The sequence below is a fragment of the Papaver somniferum genome, chromosome 9, assembly GCF_003573695.1.
Source record: "Papaver somniferum cultivar HN1 chromosome 9, ASM357369v1, whole genome shotgun sequence".
Taxonomy (NCBI): Eukaryota; Viridiplantae; Streptophyta; class Magnoliopsida; order Ranunculales; family Papaveraceae; genus Papaver; species Papaver somniferum.
Window position 1 is genome coordinate 16036753 of NC_039366.1, and position 21953 is coordinate 16058705.

General features: G+C 36.4%; 1 protein-coding gene across 1 annotated transcript; it reads right to left on the bottom strand.

The window, feature by feature from the left end:
• Positions 1-6695: 6695 nt before the first annotated feature.
• On the bottom strand, positions 6696-8952 carry LOC113309003. Its single transcript, XM_026557438.1, has 5 exons — positions 8867-8952; positions 8577-8732; positions 8268-8444; positions 7601-8055; positions 6696-7241 (listed from the first exon to the last, which is right to left on the bottom strand). Exons 2-5 carry the CDS (start codon positions 8683-8685, stop codon positions 7038-7040), a joined length of 945 nt encoding a protein of 314 aa, XP_026413223.1. The 5' UTR covers positions 8686-8732; positions 8867-8952; the 3' UTR covers positions 6696-7037.
• Between the last annotated feature and the right edge of the window lie 13001 nt (positions 8953-21953).

A 21953-nucleotide genomic window follows, 5' to 3' on the forward strand; every position in this document is an offset into this window, starting at 1 on the left:
ATAATAAAGATATGAAGAATATAAACACTGGTGATAGTAATATTTTAATAATTATGTTAATATCAGATTTAAAGTAGATAATATTCGGATAATCTATATATTGTATAACAGTAAAGTCAAATTATCAGATAGACTTAAGTCAAAATTGGATTAATTATATGGATAGAAAATGTGAAACTACATCAAATAAATAAATTGTTAAATATTAGACTGTAATTATTTGCGTGGGCAAACTTAGATATACTTATCTGTTAGAATCAAATTCACCATAGTGATCTTAGAGACAATCTTATTATGAAATAGAAAATTAGTCTATTGAACTTAGAGCTACAAATTATAGATTTTAGTTGTAGAAAAATCATATATTGTAGGTTTATGTTTCATTTCTTGTTGTTTCGAACTCATTTAAAATGAGTTAGTTTTCGCACGTTTGTAAGTATGAGCAATGCTTGCGTTTAGTCGAGAGATAGTAATTCTCTATGAGGTGGGGAATTTTGTAGAAGGACGGTTCTATTTTCGAGGATGAAAATGTATAAGGTGGGGAGAATGTAACGATCCTCAAGCTCGTAAACGCTATTAGACCAGTCAAGAGACGACTAATCTGCTAATGAATCAATTAATTAGGGACGATCATTAATTATTAGAAATTAATCTAACAACGATTTAGATACGAAACTAGTATCGTTAGATATGTCTGAAAAAGTATACGTGAAATAGACTACTCGAACGTGTCCTTCGGATACCGGGAGAAGCATATTTCATCATATTAGTTTGCTGTAAGCCGCCTAACGTTTCTCGGGTGCCTTTAATATTTTCTTGGTCTTATCCCTTACACCCATCGAGCAGATAAGCTCATTTACTTTTCTTTTCTTCTTCATTCTTCTTCTTCTTCTTCTTCTTCTATCCATCGCCTCCGGCGATTTTGTGAGATGATTCTGAGGTCGAATCGAAGAGAAACTTAGGGGAAACACTAGGAATTGATTGCTGGTGGTGTGGTTGATGTTATTTGAGCTCGGGAGAAGAAAAAGTGATGATGTGTTGAATCAATTAGGGTTCCGTTCTTGAGTTGGAAGAGAGATTAAGAGGAGTTTTGAGTATCTGTTGGATGAAGATCGAATGGGTTGGGGTTTAATTGAAGTTTTGAAGCTGTTCCGGTGAAGATTCAAAACAAATGTAATTTAGGGTTTCGTTCAATTGAATTTGTTTATGTAAATTTGGTTATGTCATCTTAGATGGGTTTGTTGTTAATTGATGCTTAGATGATAGTATGAAGTTTAATTTTGAATTCTTAAAGAATTAGGGTTTTTGTTGTTCTTCCCCAATTAGGAATTGGGGTTCCTGAGTTATAATCTTTAGTTGATTATAAAGATGTTGATGTTGCTGGTGGAGATGGAGATTAAATCACTGGAAGTGATGATGTTGAGTTAGTATGGTTGTGGTCTTGGATTGAGGCTGTGATTGAACTCGCAGGGGACATGCAGAACTGATATTGGTAGTGATGGGAGTTTGAGCTTGCTAGGATTGTTATGGAGAAGATGTTTTTAGATGAATGAGTTAGGGAATTAGGTAAGTGTTTTTATGTGTATGTGAGAGTCTGGGTTAGTTTGGAACTGGAATTGCTGAAGTAATAAAGAAGATAATGCAGTTAGATGAATGTGTAGGATTAGTAATTTAATTGAGTTGCAGATGAAGCTATTGATTTGTCAAGAACTGAACTGGGTTGATTGTTGGAGCTGAACTTAGTGGTGGTGGTTGCCTAGGAATGAAATTTGCAAGGATGTACAGTTGAAGCTAAGCTATTACTACATATGGGGATGAAATATATGTGGAGGTTGAGTTACATGATTGTGCTGGGTTTGTATGTAATTGCAGATGAGATGATGTGAAGACATGGGGAAGATTTGAATGTCAATGTTGCTTGAGAAGATGTGTTGAATGCAAGATGTCTTGGTGGTAAATGTGAATGATTGTGATAAACTACTGGTACAGGTAGTGTGTGCAAGAGATGGATCTGGATGGTTGTACTTGATAGTGTTATTTCAGTCTAGTAGGTTTTAATAGTCTGAGACGATGATATGTTTAGATGTGTAATTTTAGATTGAATGGAACTGGGTTGTGATGAATTTAGATAGTGGCAGAATTGGAGTTATTTGAGAATCGAGATTCAGAAATGGGGGTTGTAATTTGATTAAGCAGTAGAGTTGGAAATGAGAATTAGAAATGTATATTTTGAGTCTTGTTATGTTTTTTTGTTGCATCATGAATTTGTAGCATGTTAGTTAGCCCAGTTAGCTCAGCTGACTTAGAGTATCTGACTGAGTTGAATCGGTTCGACTCAGTGGACCGAGTTATACCCTTGACCCGTTTTGACTCACTTGACTTGAAATGTTGACTGTTGACTTGACCTGACCTTAGAAGTTGACTGTTAGTTGAACCGTTTGACCATCAGTGACCGTTAGTTGACCCAGTTGGGTCAGCACTTATGTAATGGGCCGAGTCTATTGGACTTGGGCTTAGTGTCATGTATTCTTAGTTTGATGTTTTGGACACTTATAGTCTAAATTAGCCTTTGGTTCCTTCTACAGAGTTGTAGATAACTATAAGACATATCTAATGGACTATAGAACCAACCTAATTTAATAAGTAAATTTTAAATGTGCTAAAGATAGATAATGAAAAAGTATATAACCATAAATGGGCTTAGAACAATTATATAGTTCACATAGTCTTTGACTAGAGATTTGTATGAGATTATATTATGAGCATGTGTGGGCCTTTTGGCTAATCTTTAGAGTGCTTGTGTGATTAACAATTAATCTGTATTAACAACGAACGATTTAAAGGATGATCCAGTGGATTGAACATCTCGAGGTAGGCGAGGCTTGTCATCAAAAGATGTGGGAATTGATAACGACCTCTCTTATATTCATTATTGTTTTACAAACCTATTTTTTATGAAATGCATGCATATCTTTGTTACTATATGATATGTGTATGCATGTATTATTTGTGTGTAATACAAACTAGTTTCTTTTATATTTTGGGACGGGATTGGATCTTTAGAAACAACTAATATTTGTGTTTGGGAGTAATTACTTATCTTCAAAATGTGTTTCTTTCCATTGACTAGAAAGTGATTACAATCTTTACTTATTGTTAGCATGAAAGGAAGAGGGTTTCCTTTTATTGGTGTATAGAATGAGTTCCTTCACTACACTTTATACCTAGTTTTTAAGCACTTGTGTAGGGGCGTAAAAATATCCAATATTACATAGGACCGGAGGGTATCCTTAAGTGGTTACTGAGGTGTCCAATATTACCATAGGAGGCGTAAAAGCAGCCTATGAAATACTTTTTATTAGAGGGAACTATTCTTTATGCATGAACATTTACTGTTCTTTTAAATTACTTTGAGAATCTTATGCTTGATTGTTGAACCTAAAAGATGGAAATGGCTCTCCATGAATAGGTTCTTCCGCCATCTATAACATTAACACCATTAGATCTCTTTAGATACTTGTTTTGTAGAGTGCGCGTACATTGAGGTACTGGTAAGGTACCAATCTTATCTGACTACGGGGTCGCAAACCTCAGGGTGCTTTAATGATCATTAATGAATCCGCAAGAGTCACGCCTTACTAATCCAAAGGAATATGTCGCTCAACTATTATTCCTGTTGTGAATGTGTGCTGGATTGGTTGGTAGAACTTTATATTTTCCGTAAAACTTATTATGTTAATATGTTTTATCTGTTTTCCTTGTTTTATCGGTTTTCTACAAAACTTGCATTGTCTTTAAATCATTCTAGTGATTACTTGAAAGTTAGTTGTTATTTCTACTGGGCACCCTTCGGGATGATGTGCTCACTCAATTCCCACTTTCATTTTTAGAGACAGATCAAGATGTGTACGTGGCGTTGAAAGCTTCGAGGGGTTGGTTTCATTAGTTGGTTAGCTTCCGCTATGTTTATTTTGTGTTTATATTCTATTTTTTGTAAACCAACTCACTACTGAATATGTATCACTTGAGAGGAGTTCTTCTATTTATTTCAGAGAGGGTTTAGATTCGAGTTAATCATTGTTTAGAACTTCATTCTTCGTGTTTTAAATCGTTAGTGCTTTATTTTATAAGTTAATCTGTTGGATTAGTCAGCTGCTAGCTTGTGGGGCGTTACAGTAAGCCTGCATGTACTCCATACGATTATTCTTGTAGACTCGAGAAAAATAAGGGTAATGGTGTATCTTAACTTGAATACTCAAGAGTTATAGGATGTCTGATGAATTTAATGAACTGTAAGAGTCCAAACATTACCTATATTGTGAGTAAGTTAAGTATATATACTTCTAGTCCAGAGCAAGAGCATTGGGATGCACTTAGTAGAGTATTATGGTACCTAAAATACTCAATTACCTTTTGTTTGATTTATGAAAGGTATCTTGTTGTCCTTGAGGGACTTTGTAATGCAAACTGGATAGTTGACTCAAAGGAGTCTAAGTCTACGAGTGGATATGTTTTCACTCTAGCAAAAGGGTTTGTTTTTGGAAGATTTTTAGACAAACATATATTGCTCAATTCATTATGGAATCTGAGAGTATTGCGTTAGATAAAGCACGAGAGGGGGCCGAGTGCGTAAGATGCTTTTTAGAAGACATTCCTCTCTGGCATAGGCCTGTGCCAGCTATATCTATACATTGTGTTAGCCAAGATAAAAAGGTAAAGCTAAAAATAACTAATCCCAATCAGCGTTATTTCCATTGATTGGATAAAGTTCAAGGAGAATATCGCGCAACTGACGAAAGGTTTATCCAAAGAGATAGTTAGAAATGCATTGAGGGGGATGGGGTTAAAGCTCATAAATTAAACTTCCCATGAACCTTGCTGACTGGAGATCTCTATATGAATGAGGAAGTGGGGCCGCTTCCTATGAGAATATGATATTTGATTCTCTAGAGCATTCTGAGAAACATGATATGTCCAGGGCCAAATTGGACAAAGCGGCACGATCTTGGCAGCAACCTTGGAGATATCATCCGTGGTTGTTATCGCGAATTACATCAAACGTTAGCAGTTCAAGACATAGTTCACTGTCTCTAGCAAGTAATTCCGGTAATATCTCACTAAGCAAAGGTTGACCTCATGGACACCTCTACCTAAAATGATATTTCCTGAGTTTTTTATGTGATTTTCGTTTTGATGGTTTTGGTATTACTGGAAATTAGGACCTAAGGTTCATTAAGGGTTCACTAGTTCATGCGTTTTCACTTTGGTGAAAGGAACCTTTAGTCTCACTTGTGAGGAACTAAAGATGAAAGCTCTCTATACTATATGATTTTTGCAATCCATAGTATGACCCTGGGGTCAACACACTATTGTGTGAGGGAGATGACGTTGGAATGGCTAGTATGACTTCAACATGCACGATCTGTCTGTCTGTTCAGTCAGTTCGGGTCTTGAGATTTCGTTGTTGATTTACCAAGATCTATCTGTGTTTTCGTGTTTTATTGAGTTTTCATTTGTGTGGGGGATCTGGAAAATGATTAATAAAATATGATTTCTAAAGTTTTAATAAAAATTATAATTTATTATTTTCTTTTGTGAATGAAAAACTTATTAGTCCCACACCGTGGAGTTTCCAATTTTTAGTTGTTTTAAGAGACTATATAAGATTTTTAGTCCCACATCGGGGAGTTCCTCTTCTTAAGTTGTATTTGTCAATTATATAAACAAATTAACAACTTTTGTAAAATCTATGGGAAAGGGGATTCTCTATTTTTTATAGAGACCCCCAAGGAAAAATATTTTATGGTGATTTCTTTAAAGTTCGCGATTTTCCTTAACGGTTTTTTCGGATTTGCCAAGCTCAAGTTGAGTATCTATTACATATGCTAGTAGTAGGTGTAGTAGGGTGTTTTATCCTGGAGATATCCATCATTTGAGGGCTATAGCATCACTCTTGAGTGTAGCCGGGCGCTAATGTCTTAAGGGCAACGTTTTGAACACGTGACTCACTCTGTTTTTCCAAAATTTTACCTTGTTGCTGTTGCGGAGATCTGGGGAGCTCGTCTGTTTCATCAAATCGATCACTTCCATTATAAAAAAGCTAAATATCAATAACTTTTGCTTATTTGATTTTTTCGTTGTTTTTTATTATTACACCCAACAATTGGTTCATTCGAGTTTCATTTTTTGATTTTAATGGGAACTCAGTGATTTTACGTGTCTGAAATTGGATTATTGGTACCGGTCAACAAAAAGAAACTGGATTATTGGTTTTGCTGGACACAAGAAACCATGTGACAAACAAATGATCGAAATGGCATGTTCTTGGAATTTGACTTGTATCATTTAATAGAATGTAACAATTGGAATGTAAATAATCTTGAAAACGAATCATACTAAAACTTCGTGAATATTACAAATTTTATGCAGTAATAATGAATCATTTACTTCACAAACAACAAGTAGCGGAGTTTAACTTCACTTAACTCAATCACGTTTGCACACACACTAGAACATGGATCAGTTCTCTTATCTAATACATCTTCTCTTCTTATCAAAAAAAAAAAAAAAAGAAAAAAAAAAGTTCTCTTTCTTATTCCCGGGAGGGATCACGCTTAATAATGTTAGGAAGCTTTCTCTTCGAAAAGACTATTCGCCAGAATGTGGAACGTACTATTCCGATAAACAATGGGAACTGCGAAAAACTAAACAATTGCACTGGAACACAACCAAATATTGCTACGGCGATGGGAGCCCATAAAAATCGCTTTCCTAGAACAATAGTGAATGTTGCTCCGAAGGAAACTAATATAGTGGCCATAGAAACGAAGAGAGTGGCCAGACCTATTACCATTTTTCTCCGCAACGATTTCAGAAAGTCATCTTCAAAATATCTGGATGTGTATACTGCTAAGAACATCAATACCGACGTGATGGAAGAGAAGAGAGCTAATGCATCTGCTATTGCAAAAACCATGAACGATTTCTTGTCCAGAAAAACGGGGACACCGTTGTTGCTACTACCATTGTCACTTATGTTACCGCCGGGTACAGTGAAAGCAGCTGCAAATGCTACAGTTGCTAAGGGCACCTACAAGCATACATGATCCTGAAGTGTCCTTCATCCATTTTTCTCCTTCTTTCATTAAGTCTTTGTGATTCCCAGTGAAAAAAAATTGAGCCGTATGTCCTTGTTTATTTCTCAGATACCTATCTTCTTGTAGTACAATACTTTCAACTCCCTGAATAAAGAAGTTTAGAGATTAATTGTAAAGAGAAATAAATATTGGAGCATTAAGAAAACAACAAAACCAAGCTTTTTCTAAATATTTAAATAACTTTTTTTTAACCAAGGAAAATATTTAAATAATTTGAAAAGCAGGTAAGAGCTAAAACATTTTTGACACAAAAAGTTAACGCATTTTATTATGTGTAATCTTACCATCTATCCGTATGAATTGTAATTTGTAACCGTTATAGATTGACATTGTTAAGATTCAATATAACAAAATGTACAATGTTTTTGCAAGTGTAAGGCACATTGGAAAAACTAGCTCTTATAATAAAAACAAAAAAAGATCATACTGATAATTAATCTTACTTTAAACCATTGGAGTTCTCTTTGCATTTGAAAAGCAGCACCCGATACGGGATAGAGCTGACGTGGAGGGGCTAACATTGCAGCATAGTGTAGGATAGTGTTTCCATTCGAATCTACATAAGTAACCCTATCCCCAGTATTTCTATTCGCCATCTCCTTTTGCTTACACATGAAATTGAATATACTTACATTTCGTTCTTGGATAATTGCTTTGTTAATCTTCAAGTTCAGGTTCATATTATGACATAGGAAAGGAAATGTCCGAAGACACTCCAGTACTACTTCTGTAGTTCCGTACTTTATTGCCGTATACAAGATGCTCGAATTGGGGCGGAAATATTTTCTTTGTTGTTCTTTGTCTATTGTTTCATTAAGGCAAGTGACCACATGTTTAACCAGAGCAACGGCTTCTGTGTGCACTCTCTTTTTTCCGTATAATGCTTTAATATGAGGCACTGAAACAACAAGAGCAACAACAAAAGTTATCTGAGGGAAACTCTTATGGGGACAAAACCACTAGCAAATCTGCCATGGCCAAGCGAATATAGAACTTATGGAATAAAGTTATCTGAGGGCAACTCCCAGGTGATAAGTATAGAGTTGTAGGTGGTGATGCTGATAGTGTCAAAGAGAATATAGAACTTACGATAAGGAAATAAGAAAGTACCTAGCATTAAGTAGTGCCGAAAAGAGAACGAGAAGATGTTTCCTTTACAATTAGTCCAGAAGCCTTCACCTAATGCGGAGCCTTTTGAAGTCTCTGGAGGATTTTCTTCATCTTTTTTGGTGTTTTTCTCCCTTGAGACACCAGTGGCATGTGGGCAATCCAAGTCTACTTCAATTACTGCAGAATTACAAAATATACGATGTTAAGCATGGAAGAGCAAAGTACTCCAGAAACTAGTGTCGCACGCGTTGCTTTGCTATAACCAGAGATTAACATGATAAAAGTTTCAAGTTAGCTAGAGGGACTAACATGGGTAAATGCAGCGTTCCCACCACATTAAATTAGCTCTGCTTAAGAATGTAAATGGCCTCTTCATCATTCTTTCCAATATGAATTCATCACTGACTCCTGAAAACATATCTTTAACCAACACCGGATACTGTCGGCAAATAGACAACACAATACCTACAAAATGTACAACATTTATTGTGTTAAAGCATATATAAGAAGGCGACCAAGTTGTTTGCAGCTGCCGAGCCAGGATTTCAGGAGAAAGAGGACCAAATCAACCAAACGATTATAGGACAGAAAAGACTCACCCTTTAGGGGATGGAAGGAGTATCGGCTAATTTCTCAAAAACCGATCTAAATCTTTGATCACAATATTTAGTCAGCGATAACCAATGTGATTAAAGATCAAAATCATCATAACATTTGATAAATTAATAAAACATAACATAGGATTAAAATTAAGTATATCCGATTGTTTTAGGGTTGGAATATACTATATAACATAACATAACATAGGATTACATCTTAATTTCGAAAATCTTGATTTCAGATCTTCAAATTTTGTTTAGCATATAAAAAGACTGAAAGAATGGAGATCTGAGACACATAAAGATTGAGTAAAAAGCAGATGTCAATGAAGGTTCGTAATTTGTGTTGGTCTATATTAATTTCTGTTATGTAATTTTAGAGAAAGAACAAGAGTGAAATATTTCTTTCGGAAACCACCTAAAGTTAAGTTTGAGCAAATGAATACGGTGCTCCCCGAAGGATAAAGGATGTGGTTAGGGTTTGGGATGCACAGATTCTGACTCCATTACATCAGTCATTGCACACAACATAATTTGAGTTTTTCCTCTGGCTGTATAAGGCTGCAACAACATTATATGCTCTCATCTCGAATAGACAAATTTGAGTATTGGTAAATGGTAAATTGAGTTAGGATAAATTCTTGAATAATTTTTGGTAGACTGAGTTAGGATAAAGGATGTGGTGATTCATGAATAATTTCAAATTTAATTTCTATATCCAAATATATATAAAAAAAATGACAAGTATGTACCAGTCTTCGAGGTGGTAAATTAAAAAAAAAAAAAAAAAAAAAAAAAAAAAAAAAAAAAAAACAGAAGCAAAAAATAAATAAATAAAATGTTTCTGGGTTTTGCTTACGTACCGTATAAATCCGCCTCGATTAACCAGGCGATTAGTAAAACACCATCTTCACCGTTGAGATGATTATCTCCAGTTGCAGGGTCCATATGGTCTCTAGTAATAGGGTAAAGATACTCCAACACCTGCTTTTGTGAAAATGGTGCATTGACTGCAGCAAAATTCAGCGGCACCATATATCTGTAATTAACGAATTCATCAGTATTAGTGGTCATGCATTGGGTTTGGGTCAAATACGGATTTTTGTTCACCAGAGCCATAACAACTTTGATGGTGCCACGCCTTGCAGCCATGTGTTGTATGGTGAGATTATTTTCAGGATTCGTAAACTCGAGTGCTTCCGGCGGTGCCAGTTTCACAATCTCCTCCACTAACATCCACTGTTCCTCTTTTGCTGCTTTAAAAAGCATCATTCCAATTTCTTTTTTTTAGATCTCTTGTTGCCTAAATTTCTTTAAGGGATGTTTGATTATTCTTGACATAGTTGATAGCCCTTTTCCACTCTTTTTTCTTGATTGCATCCACGAGGGGAACGTACCCATAATAATCATAATCAGCACTTTCTTCATTTGACTGATCATCATCGTCCTCCTCTATCGGAAATAAAATATAGCACCCCAATATATTAGCACATAATTCAGTGGCCTACATATTGATCAGATTTACTAGTCATATTATTGAAATGCATGTCTAATAGCTAATAAATCAAATAACTACGTGAGTTGTTGTTTATTATTACCTTTTATTTCGTCGTCGTTATCATCATTATCGTCGTCATCAATATCATCATCACTATCTTTTTTTTCTTCTTCTTTAGGAATACTTATATTTGTTAATAACACATTCTGATGATTTAGTACTTCTGTAATTGATGTTAATACCTCAGTAAGTTTACCGACCATCTCTTCCATAGCAGCTTGTTGAGATTCCACAATTTTTCTAGTAGAAAGTTCTATCGCTTCCACAATCTGATTACGATCATGATCACCTGCATCAGTGGTAGTATTATTATCCGACATGGTTATTGTTAGCGGTATATTTGGTTTAGTCTTCTAGGTTTACTAGGTTTCCCAGTTTAATAGTTCTTTTCTAGTTTTAGTCTTCCGTAAATATAGTCATATTCCTAGAATATCTCTATTAGTTGTAACTTATTAGTTAATTCCAATGTAATCTGATTCACTTTATATATCAATGATAAGGAACAAAATATTCACAGTTGTGAAACAATATACACTGTCTCTTAAAACTCTCTAAATCTCTTTATGGTATCTTCGTGCTAGGTTTATTCTTTGGCTTTCTTCCATCGTCGTTAGTTTCCAAACAAAAAAAAAAAAAAAAAAAAAAAAAAAAAACAAAAACAAAAGAAAAACCCAGCTACAGCGATCAGTCTACAAAGACAGCAACAGCGACGATTCTATCACTGTCAAGCATCAGCGACATCTCAGTTCTCTCCATTGTCAAAGCAACAGTAAGTTTCTTTTCCACAAGTTCTCTCCAGCCAAACAACAGTGACACTTCTTCATTGTCAGCACCAGCGACATTTATTCTCTATGTCGACAACTTCAATGGCTGACTTACCTGATCACTCTGGGGACATCAACAATAACAAAGGTTCGTCTGATAACAACCCTCATCTTTATCCCTCTAGTCCATACTTTGTTCATCCTGCGGACAATCCTACCACCATTCTTTTTCAACCAGCTCTCACAAGTGATAACTATGCCACTTGGGTTAGAGGATTTCGAAAGGCCTTGAGTGCAAAAGCCAAACTAGGATATATTGATGGCACTATTGTCAAACCAGACATTCCAGCGGATATCCCATACTGGCAACGCTGTGATGATCTTGTTGGCAGTTGGGTTTGCAACTCTTGTGAACCTGAGATTGGTCGTAGCATCATGTTTTTTGATACTGCACATGAGATGTGGATGGACTTGAAGAGCCGGTTTTCTCAATCCAATGCAACGAAATTGTATGCTATCAAGCAGTCAATTTCTCACCTCAAACAGGAGCATTTACCTGTTGCTCAATACTACACCCAGCTCAAGACACTTTGGGATCAGTTGGACTCTTTTCGACCTACTACACCGTGTATTTGTAATGCTGGTAAGTCTTTCCTTGAACACCATAATCAAGACCGTGTTATGGAATTTTTACAGGGTCTTTAAGACCGTTTCTCTGCCTTGCGAAGCCAACTTCTTGTCACTGAGCCATTACCATCGGCTGCCAAGTTATATAACCTTGTTCGTCAGGAAGAAGAGCAGCAGGGTATCAATTCTGCTGTTGTTCCCATCGTCGAGTCTGCAGCCCTAAGCACTGTTCGCACAGACAATAGGCATCATCGTTTCCCTTCGCAGCCTAGGCCTGTTCACAGCGGCCCAAATGGCAACAAACGTCCAAGGCCGTATTGCGATCATTGTAACAAACACGGTCATACTAGACCCGTCTGCTGGAAGCTTCACGGCTATCCGAATGATTCTTCCAAGGCTGCTGATTCCCATGCTTTGGCGACTGTTGCTGCCCCTGTCCAGGTCCCTGCTGCTGTCCAGGTACCTACGATTACTGCTGAACAGTATGCTCAGCTTCTCAATCTGCTGAATCCGACCAGCAGCGCTGCTGCTTCTAGAAGCTAGAAGCTAAACAACCATTGTTACTTGCAAACTAAAACAAAAGTGCAAGCTACATTTAAGTTTTGTCACTGTTGAAAGAGTAAAACAAACACAAGATTAATTAAATTATGAAATATAAATATTTCTTGAATATGACGCGTTCTTGATGGAAAATTCTTTCGTTCTATTTATCTGGAATTTGAAGAACAAGAGATAATGCAGACCATGAAGGAAATGGAGCTAAAAAGAGCAAGGGAGTATATAGAGAGAATAGAGAGTAAACGGGGATGAAATTTCACCAAACAATGACAAGTAAAAATACCAGATCTATCCAGATGGCCCTAACCTCTAACCAGATGATGTGTTAATGCTTGCCATGTCTTACACCTAATGGTATTGTTAATCAGATGTTAATCAATTATAATTAGACAGCTAACAAAAATGGCCATAATGATTAATTACAATTATTGCAGCTAATTAATCATAACATTCTAATAGTAATTGCATAATTAGTCGGGGATTATTAGCACATTATCATATTCCAACACGAAGATAAACTTACCAAAAGTGGATGAAAAACAGACCACATACCGCGGTGAAACATGATGTATTCTTAGTTGTTCATTTTTTTGTTACCATGTATTCAGAAGTATAGCGAGTTGTACCTTCCAAATTGATCAAGATGTCTAGAGATTAGTGTAGTTGCAGGAAATCCTACACTACACCCCTCATATGATTTCATTATTACTCAACTCATTTTTAGATTTACACTCTTAATTTTATTGATCAATCTTTGAATGTTCTTACAAGAAAAGATAAAGGAATCAAGAATGACCTCTACTCTAGACTTTCTCTCTCCTATTTACTTGTTTCTTACTCAAAAAGATATCCCTCCTTTCTTTACAACTTGAACGACTATTTATAGGGAAATACATAGTGGATGACAACTAATCTGTCTTTTACTTTCGGATATGGCTTGCGACATTCTCGCAATCTTACAAATGTTAATCTCGCAAACTCTCTAATTTTCGCAGGATCATCACATCTTTCTCATGATTTTATCTGACGTCGTTTATTATATCATTTCTGAAATTGTTCTGCGACGCTGTTGTGTTGTGTTGTTGATAATTTCGCTGAAATATTGTCGTTGCGAGATTATGATCCTACATCTTGCCTCTTCTCATATCTTCTCTGCAAAGTAGAGAATGATGTGAGAAACGACGCAGTTGTTCATCTCTTCATATTCTGCATTTATCACACGTATTCTTTCTTCCATCCGTTTCTTGACACGTCTTCTGTAACCGCTGCTTTTCAACCGCTCACGTCTTTTCGTCTTAATGGTGTTTATTTCTTCGAGTAAAAAAATCTCCTTTATATACTCTTTTTACTCTTCTTTCCACTTTCTTTTTACCTTCTCTTCTCTTTTTATTTTCTCATCTCTGCAACTCTGTTATTCTTCTGCAAGTTCTGCTAATGTAATTTTTTCCCCTTCAATCTTCTTACTCTTCATTCATTCCCATATTCTATATTCAAATATGCCTCCAAGTGGTCATAGACATGAGCAGAATTTAAAAGATGTCTAAAAAGATCTTGCTAAAAAAGGTTTCACACTTTCTACCATTCCTGGGGAAAGTGCCAAGTCAATTCTTTCTGTCAAACTTTTTTCTGATCAGTATTGTGATGATCAATCAATCATAATTTCGCTAGGTCAGATTCTCGCAGGTCTCCCCATTCCTCTTTATGATCCAGATATTCCTCTATTCTATGAAATTCTCGCTCACTCGGGATTTTCGCGAGCTATATTCCAACTGAGTGGGGACTGCATCCGTCTGATGCTAGAGTTCGCTAACCGTGGTGCTGGTAAAGGATCTCTATATTCCAAAGAACTTAGGGATCCTAAATTCGCACACCTAAAGATAATTGTTGAGAAATACACAGTAGCGAGTTTCTTTGAGAACTATGAACTGATCTCCATAAAGAAAGAGAATACTCGCTGGGGTATTCGCTTAAAAAAGAAAGATAACATTGATGAAGCTAAAATTCTTATGCAAGACATTGACTGGCATTCTGGTAAGAACACAACTCCTCGCCGATGCAAAGATGATAAATGGTGTGTTTTTCCTTTAATGCTAAAAGGACCTTACATTGCTGGGTCAAATGTTATTCCTGCGAATCTTGCTGCTTATCAACCTTGGGTTTTCTCTTGGCCCGAGAAGGAGAAAGAGGTATGTTTCTTCCCGTTTAGCTCACTTTATATTTCTTTATTTGTCTTTATTATTTTGTTCCCTAACTCTTGCGACATTCTGCAGATCCAAAAACTGAAAGATAGTCATAATAGGACTGGGAAAGCTAGTACTCTGTTAGGTCTTCGCTCATACACAGATGAGGTAAGAAATTTTCTCATATGATTTTAAACATTATATTGTTGCTTCCATTTCTTATTTCTATCTGTGTGTGAAGATTATTGCTGAAATAGAAGAACCTGCTGATGTTGCGAAGACTGGTGATAAAGGCAAAGGTGCTCTTTGCAGAGAAAAATCAACTGCTCCTCCTTCAAAGAAAAGGAAAGTACGTTCTTCTTCTCCTTCAAGTATTCCTCCTCATGAAAATTCTGAAAGTGACAAGGATGATGAGGACAATGATGATCTTGCTGCAAGTGAAGATTTTCCACCTGAATCTTCTATTGCTAAGCTCTCTGGCCTCTTTTCTGATTCTCTGCAAGGAATGGGAGATAACCAATTTGCTAATACCTGCAAGGCTCTCGCTACAATTTGCGATATCCCTTTGCTGGATGGTGATAGTTCTCTTCGTGAAATTTCTAGATCAGTGACTCCCGATTTCTTGCATTCCCTCAATAGTCTGGTATACTTTTATCCTTTTATTTCTTCATTGTCATAACTCAAAATTTCTTTCAATATTAATATTTTTTATATTTTCTCGCAAGCTGGAAAAGCTTCTTTCGCTGTTGCTTCGGATCTAGAGAGGAGACGCGAAAATCTTGAAAAGAAGAATCTTCAATTTCGCACAAAGAATGAAGAATTGGAAGCTGAAGTTAAAGGTCTTCGCGAGAAAAATAGACAGCTAGAAATTGATTCTTCTTCGTATAAGAACAAAATCTCTAGTCTTCAGCAAGCTAATAATCATCTTTACGTGTTATTTTTCTCTTTTCCCTTCATTAATTCATCATGTTGTTTTATCTTATTTAAATGATCCTTTTTGCAGACATTTATGGTCTTTTTGATGAAGCTACCCTTCTTCCTTCATTTCCTAATGCCTTGGATAGTGATACCCTTCTTGAGCGTCTTAACAATTCCTTAAATGATAGAATTTCATCTCTTTCTCTAAATGAGCTTATATCTAAATTTCGCTTCTTAGAAATTGACCATAGATCTAGTTTAGGCTCAGCCAACCGATTTAAGCATCTCTTTCTTGATTCTAAAGAGAAAACCAATGAGTTAAGAACCAAAATTAGCGGTCTCATAGATGATAAGGATCGCATCTCTAATCAAGGTGCTAAGGCTTTGGCGAAATTCCAAGAGACTCTTCTTGAAGTTCAACTTGAACGAGATGAAGCTAGCCGCAAGAACATCGAACTCTGCGAAAGGGAAAATCAAATTCTTTCTCGTCTTCTTATAAGTAATGAGGATGAATTTGTTTGGGCTGCGAAAATCTTAGATGATGCTAGAAAAGATTTAGGTGTAAATGTTAGTCTCCAAGTTGAGAATACAACCTTGATTAGAGATATGATTTCTGATAGAGAAGGTTACTAACTGCTCTTCTTTACTAATCTTTTGCTTCTTATGAATTTTCATCAAGTTAATAATTGATTGTCTATTGCTCGCAGATTCTGAAAGTAAATATCGTGAAAAGATTGAGGAACTTGAAGCTGAAAAGGAGGAGCTCGCAAAGAATCTTTCTTCTCGCAACGACAAGTATTCAAGATTAAAGAATCAAATCAAGATCACTGTTGCGAATTTTAAGAATGATGCTATGCATTTTCGCAATCAAACTATCCAAATGGTTTATGACGATCATAATACCCCTCATTCTGATTATCCTTGTCTCTTGGAAGAGATCCCACAGAATATTCTCAGTCTGATTATTTCTGATAGCGAAGCTGATGATGAAGAATCTGATGGTGATGAAAATTCTGACGCAGACGAACATGGGAACAAGTCTGATGAAGATAATGAAGGATCAACTAAGAAGTAGTCTTTGTTTCTTTCTTTGATTCTCTGTAATACTTGTACATTTATTCCTTATTTCTGTATATTTGTGTTTCTTTCATTTTGACCTACATTCATTAAAACAATTCTTCCTTGCAACACAGTTAATCAATATAATCATTAATTTTTGAATCTTTGTGTAAATCTATCATATCGAAACAAATAACATTTTCTAATTTCATTCATTCCCATACTTTCCTCTGTTATTTGTATCCAAATGAGATATTTTATAAATTTTTCTTATTTTATGCCTTTATTTTCGCAGTCTTATCATTCCTCTGTGGTCTTATTTTTCCTTCCTAATTAAAGGTCTTATTATGCCACCTCTTGTCATTGCGACAAAATCGCAGGACGTCCTTGCACTTTCATGCAAAAACCCATTGATCTTGCCTTAACTTTTTCTTTTGTATTGTGGCCTCTTCAGGAATGTTGCGACAATATGACAAGCCTAAATATTCTTGCGAAAATAAAGGCCCATGACATTGCCGTCTTGCGATGAAATCGCAGGACGTCTTCGCACTTTCATGCGAAAACCCATTGATCTCGTCTTATCTTTTTTTTTTTGTATTATTGCCTCTTCAGGATTGTTGCACAAATATGACAAGCCTTAATACTCTTGCGAATAAAAAGCCTCATGACATTTGCGTCTTAAGACACTTATCAGCTCCCTAATGGAGGGTGCCGCCCTTATCTCCCCGCTGGTTGCCCCTTCAAGGAGGCGTACTTCTACCATACAAGGTTAGCTCTTCCCATCCAGTCTTAACAACAACCAGTTATTTTCGCAGCCTCTTATCCCTTTTACCTATAGGGCTTATGGTTACGAGACTGCACCCTAAGTGGGGTTTTCTTCAGGCCGAGTGCAGTATAATCCAAAACTTGTCAAGAATGGCAAGGTGCGCTTCAAACGCCCCTGGAACTCTTGACTCAACCGTGTACCTCGGCGCCTTTATCAGATCTGCACTCCTCGGGAGAGTCCTTATTACCTTATTCGCCCAACCTAAGTCATATGCTTAAGCTGAGAATCCAAGGTGCCTCTCCCGGATGGGCTTGATTGACCTCAAATCTCCATGACTCAGGTTCCGGTGGCGGTGTAGCCTTTCCCTGAGCCATGCAACAGGTACCCCATTATATGACGTACTTTAGGTCTTACATTTGCCTCTTGCAAAATTGCATTCACGAACTAGGGTGTACGCCATAAAGGTTTGCCCCTTTCTCTTTTGTCATTTTTCTCTGATTGTTTCTGTAAAATTTATTATCTCTGCGAGAGTCTTGCACATCATCATATTGTATTTGCATTTCGCAATCTCAATTTTTCCACTCAATAAAATGCATTTTTGAGAATTTTACTTATTGCGAGAGTGTCGCAACAACTTAATCATTCATACATTTCTTGTTTTTATTACCTTTGCCGGTCTTTGCTTCTTTATTATTTTCTGCTACTGCTTCCTTGGTGGTGGTATGTTCATCATTTTTATTCTGAGCTAGCATTAGTTTTCGCAACATCTTTTTTTCTTTTCTTTCGATTGCATCCACCATCAACCTCTCACTTCTCTGTGTATCTTTGATTTTGTGTCGCCAGTTTTCCTTTTTGTTTGCTCTTCCTTCGCAAGATTTTATCTCAGTTTTGTAACACCTCTTTCCTTCAATCCAATCTCCCTTTATGATTCCTACACCACTGGGGTGAGGGAATTTGATGCATTGGTGGAAAGTTGAAGCTACACCTAGAATCCCATGTAGCCAAGGTCGACCAATTAACGCATTGTAGGGTGATTCTACATCAATGACACAGAATAAGATTTCGTAAGATATTCCTTTCAATGGAATTCGCATAGTAACCTCCCCTTTAGGATTGTTAACAGTACCATTAAAACCATATATCTTATACGTTGATGGTATAAGATCATCATCTCTTCCTCCCACAGTTTTATGAGTATGATAAAATAAGATGTTCACAGAGCTTCCAGTATCGATTAGAATTCTATTTATTGCCCATGAATCTTCAGCTTCATCATCCTCATCTTCTTTCGGTTTTGGATTAATTTCTAATTTTACTACCAATGGATTATCATGTACCTCTTCACCTTCGGGGATTTCTTCTGCGGTAAAAGAAATGATCTGTTTCTGCCATTCCTCTAGTGGTGAGATTTTCGCGATATTCATAACTTCTGTTCCATCATTATCTCTTGCGAACATTCTACTTAAAACATTATCATGAAAATCTTCAATTGTCTTGTGCGAATGTACGATAGAGTGACAGAATAGATTCTTTGCTTTTGCACCAACTTCTATGAAGAATGTTTCCTTCTTTTTCATCGTGTTTACTTTGTGATTCTCTGGTGTTGGTGGTAATGGTTGAGATTGTGGGTGTCCTACCAAAAAGTGGTTTAGTTTTCCTTGATCTATAATTCTCAGAATAATTCTTTATAATTTCTGCAATCACTTGTTGTATGTCCATGAAAATGATGATAAGAACAAAACTCATGGCTTCTGTGGTTTGGAGGTGGTTCTGTTCCCAGGTTCCATGGTGTTGGTATATTCTCTATCAAAATTATAACTTCCCATATTTTCTCCACACTTGCATTTAGAGGTGGCATCTTGATTTCTTCCCATACTACCTTGTGACTTCCTTGTCCTCTATTATAATTTTGTCTTTGACCTCCATAAGTTTCTTGTGGTTGATCGAGTCTTTGAATCTTGTTATTTCAACCACGATTGTAGAAATTTCTTTCTCTTTCATACTCCTCTTGATCTCGGCTTCCCATAGCTACCAGTTTCTGTTGATTGTTACCCGTCACCTTCTCTTGTTGTACTTGTGAAATATTCGCTACTGTGTTTATTAAATTGGGTAATAAGCTTGCATTCGTTGTTTGTGAGTTGGTGTTCGCAACTGGATATGATTCCATTTCATTTTTCCTTTCCTCTAGAGCAATGTATTCTTCTTGAAGTTCTCGCAATTCAGTCATTGTGATCGTATTCTTGACTCTGAAAATTTGGACATACAATAGGTTTGTTGCAAACATAGCATTGATAAATGATAATATAAGATATCTCTCATCTACACGACCAGCCATTTCTCTACACATTGTTCTCCATCTTTTAGTCAGGTGTTTCAAACTTTCGCCAATCCTCTGTTTTAATCCAAACACATCTTCTATACCAAGTCGCGAAAAATTATTACCAACAACCAGTTGTTTTCGCATCCTCTTATCCCTTTTACCTATAGGGCTTATGGTTACGAGACTGCACCCTAAGTGGGGTTTTCTTCAGACCGAGTGCAGTATAAATCAAGACTTGGCATGAATGGCAAGGACGCTTCAAACGCCCCGGCACTCTTGACTCAACCGTGTACCTCAGCGTCTTGATCAGATTCTGCACTCCTTGGGAGAGTCCTTATTACGTTAGTCTCCCAACCTAAGTCATATGCTTAAGTTGAGAATCCAAGGTGTCTCTTCCAGATGGGCTTTATTGACCCCAAATCTCCATGACTCAGGTTCCGGTGGCGGTGTATCCTTTCCCTGAATCATGCAATAGGTACCCCCTTATATGACGTACTTTAGGTCTTACATTTGCCTCTTGCGAAATTTTATTCGCGAACTAAGGTGTATGCCATAAAGGTTCGCCTCTTTCTCTTTTGTCATTCTTTTCTTATTATTTCCTGTAAAATTCATTATCTCTGCGAGAGTCTCGCAATTCATAATATTGTATCTGAATTTCGCAATCTCAATTTTGTTGTTCAATCAAATGTATTTTTGAGAATTTTACTTGTTGCGAGATTATTACAAGAACTTAAACATTCATACATTTCTTGTTTTATCTGAATTGCCCTCCTCTGCTTCTTTATGATTTTCTGCTACTGCTTCCTTGGTAATGGTATGTTCATCCTTTTTATCCTGAGCTAGCATTAATTTTGTAACATCTCTTCTCCTTACTTTTCGATTGTATCCACCATCAACTTCTCACTTCTTTGTACATCCTTGATTTTGTGTCGCCAGTTTTCCTTTTTGTTTGCTCTTCCTTCGCAAGATTCTATCTCAGTTTCGTAACATTTCTTTCCTTCAACCCAATCTCCCTTTATGATTCGTACACCATTGGGGTGAGGGAATTTGATGCATTGATGGAAAGTTGAAGCTACACCTAGAATCCCATGTAGCCAAGTTCGACCAATTAATGCATTGTAGGGTGATTCTACATCAACGACAGAGAATGAGATTTCAGAAGATATTCCCTTCAATGGAATTTGCATAGTAACCTCCCCTTTAGGCTTGTTAGCAGTACCATTAAAACCATATATCTTATATGTTGATGGTATAAGATCATCATCTCTTCCACCCATGGTTTTATAAGTATGATAAAATAAAATGTTCACAGAGCTTCCAATATCGACTAAGATTTTATTGATTGCCCATGAATCTTCAGCTTCATCATCCTCATCTTCTTTTGGTTTTTGATTAATTTCTAATTTTATTACCAATGTATTTTCATGCACCTCTTCTCATTCGGGAACTTCTTCTGCGGTAAAAGAAATGATTTGTTTCTGCCATTCCTCTTGTCGCGAAATTTTCGCAATATTCATAATTTATCTTCCATTATTATCTCTTGCGAACACTCTACTTAAAACATTATCATGAAAATCTTCAATTGTCTTATATGAATGTACGATAGAGTGACAAAATAGATTTTTTGCTTTTGCACCAACTTCTATGAAGAATGTTTCTTTTTTTTTCATCGTATTCACTTTGTGATGTTCTAGCGGTGGTGATAATGGTTAAGATTGCGGATGCCCTACCAGAAAGTCATTTAGTTTTCCTTGATCTATCATTCTTAAAATAATTCTCTTTACATTTCTGCAATCGTTTGTGGTATGTCCATGAAAATGATGATAAGAACAAAATTCATGACTTCTGTGATTTTGGGGAGGTTCCGTTCCCATGTTCCATGGTGTTGGTATATTCTCCATCAAAATTATAGCTTCTCATATCTTCTCTACACTTGCTTTTAGAGGTGGCATCTTGATTTCTTCCCATATAACTTTGTGACCTCCTTGCCCTTTATTAAAGTTTGGTCTTTGACCTCCATAAGTTTCTTGCGGTTGATCGAGTCTTTGAATATTTGTATTTCCTCCACGACTGTAGAAATTTATCTCTCTTTCATACTCTTCTTGATCTCGGCTCCCCATAGGTACCAATTTCTGGTGATTGTTACTTGTCTCCTTTTCTTGTTGTACTTGTGAAGTATTCGCCACTGTGTTTATTAGCTTGGGTAATAAGATTGCATTCATTGTTTGTGAGCTGGTGTTCGCAATTGGATATGATTCCATTTCATTTTGTTTTTCCTCTAAAGAAATGTATTCTTCTTGAAGTTCTCGCAATTCAGTCATTGTAATCATATTCTTG

What these genes read in the sequence shown, in the direction of transcription:
- LOC113309003 (XM_026557438.1), bottom strand. Translation starts at nt 8,685, where the DNA reads ATGTTTTCAGGAGTCAGTGATGAATTCATATTGGAAAGAATGATGAAG. An exon ending in GGAACGCTGCATTTACCCAT is followed by an intron (nt 8,445 to 8,576) that starts GTTAGTCCCTCT and finishes GTAATTCTGCAG; the next exon opens with TAATTGAAGTAGACTTGGAT. An exon ending in TCGGCACTACTTAATGCTAG is followed by an intron (nt 8,056 to 8,267) that starts GTACTTTCTTAT and finishes TTGTTGTTTCAG; the next exon opens with TGCCTCATATTAAAGCATTA.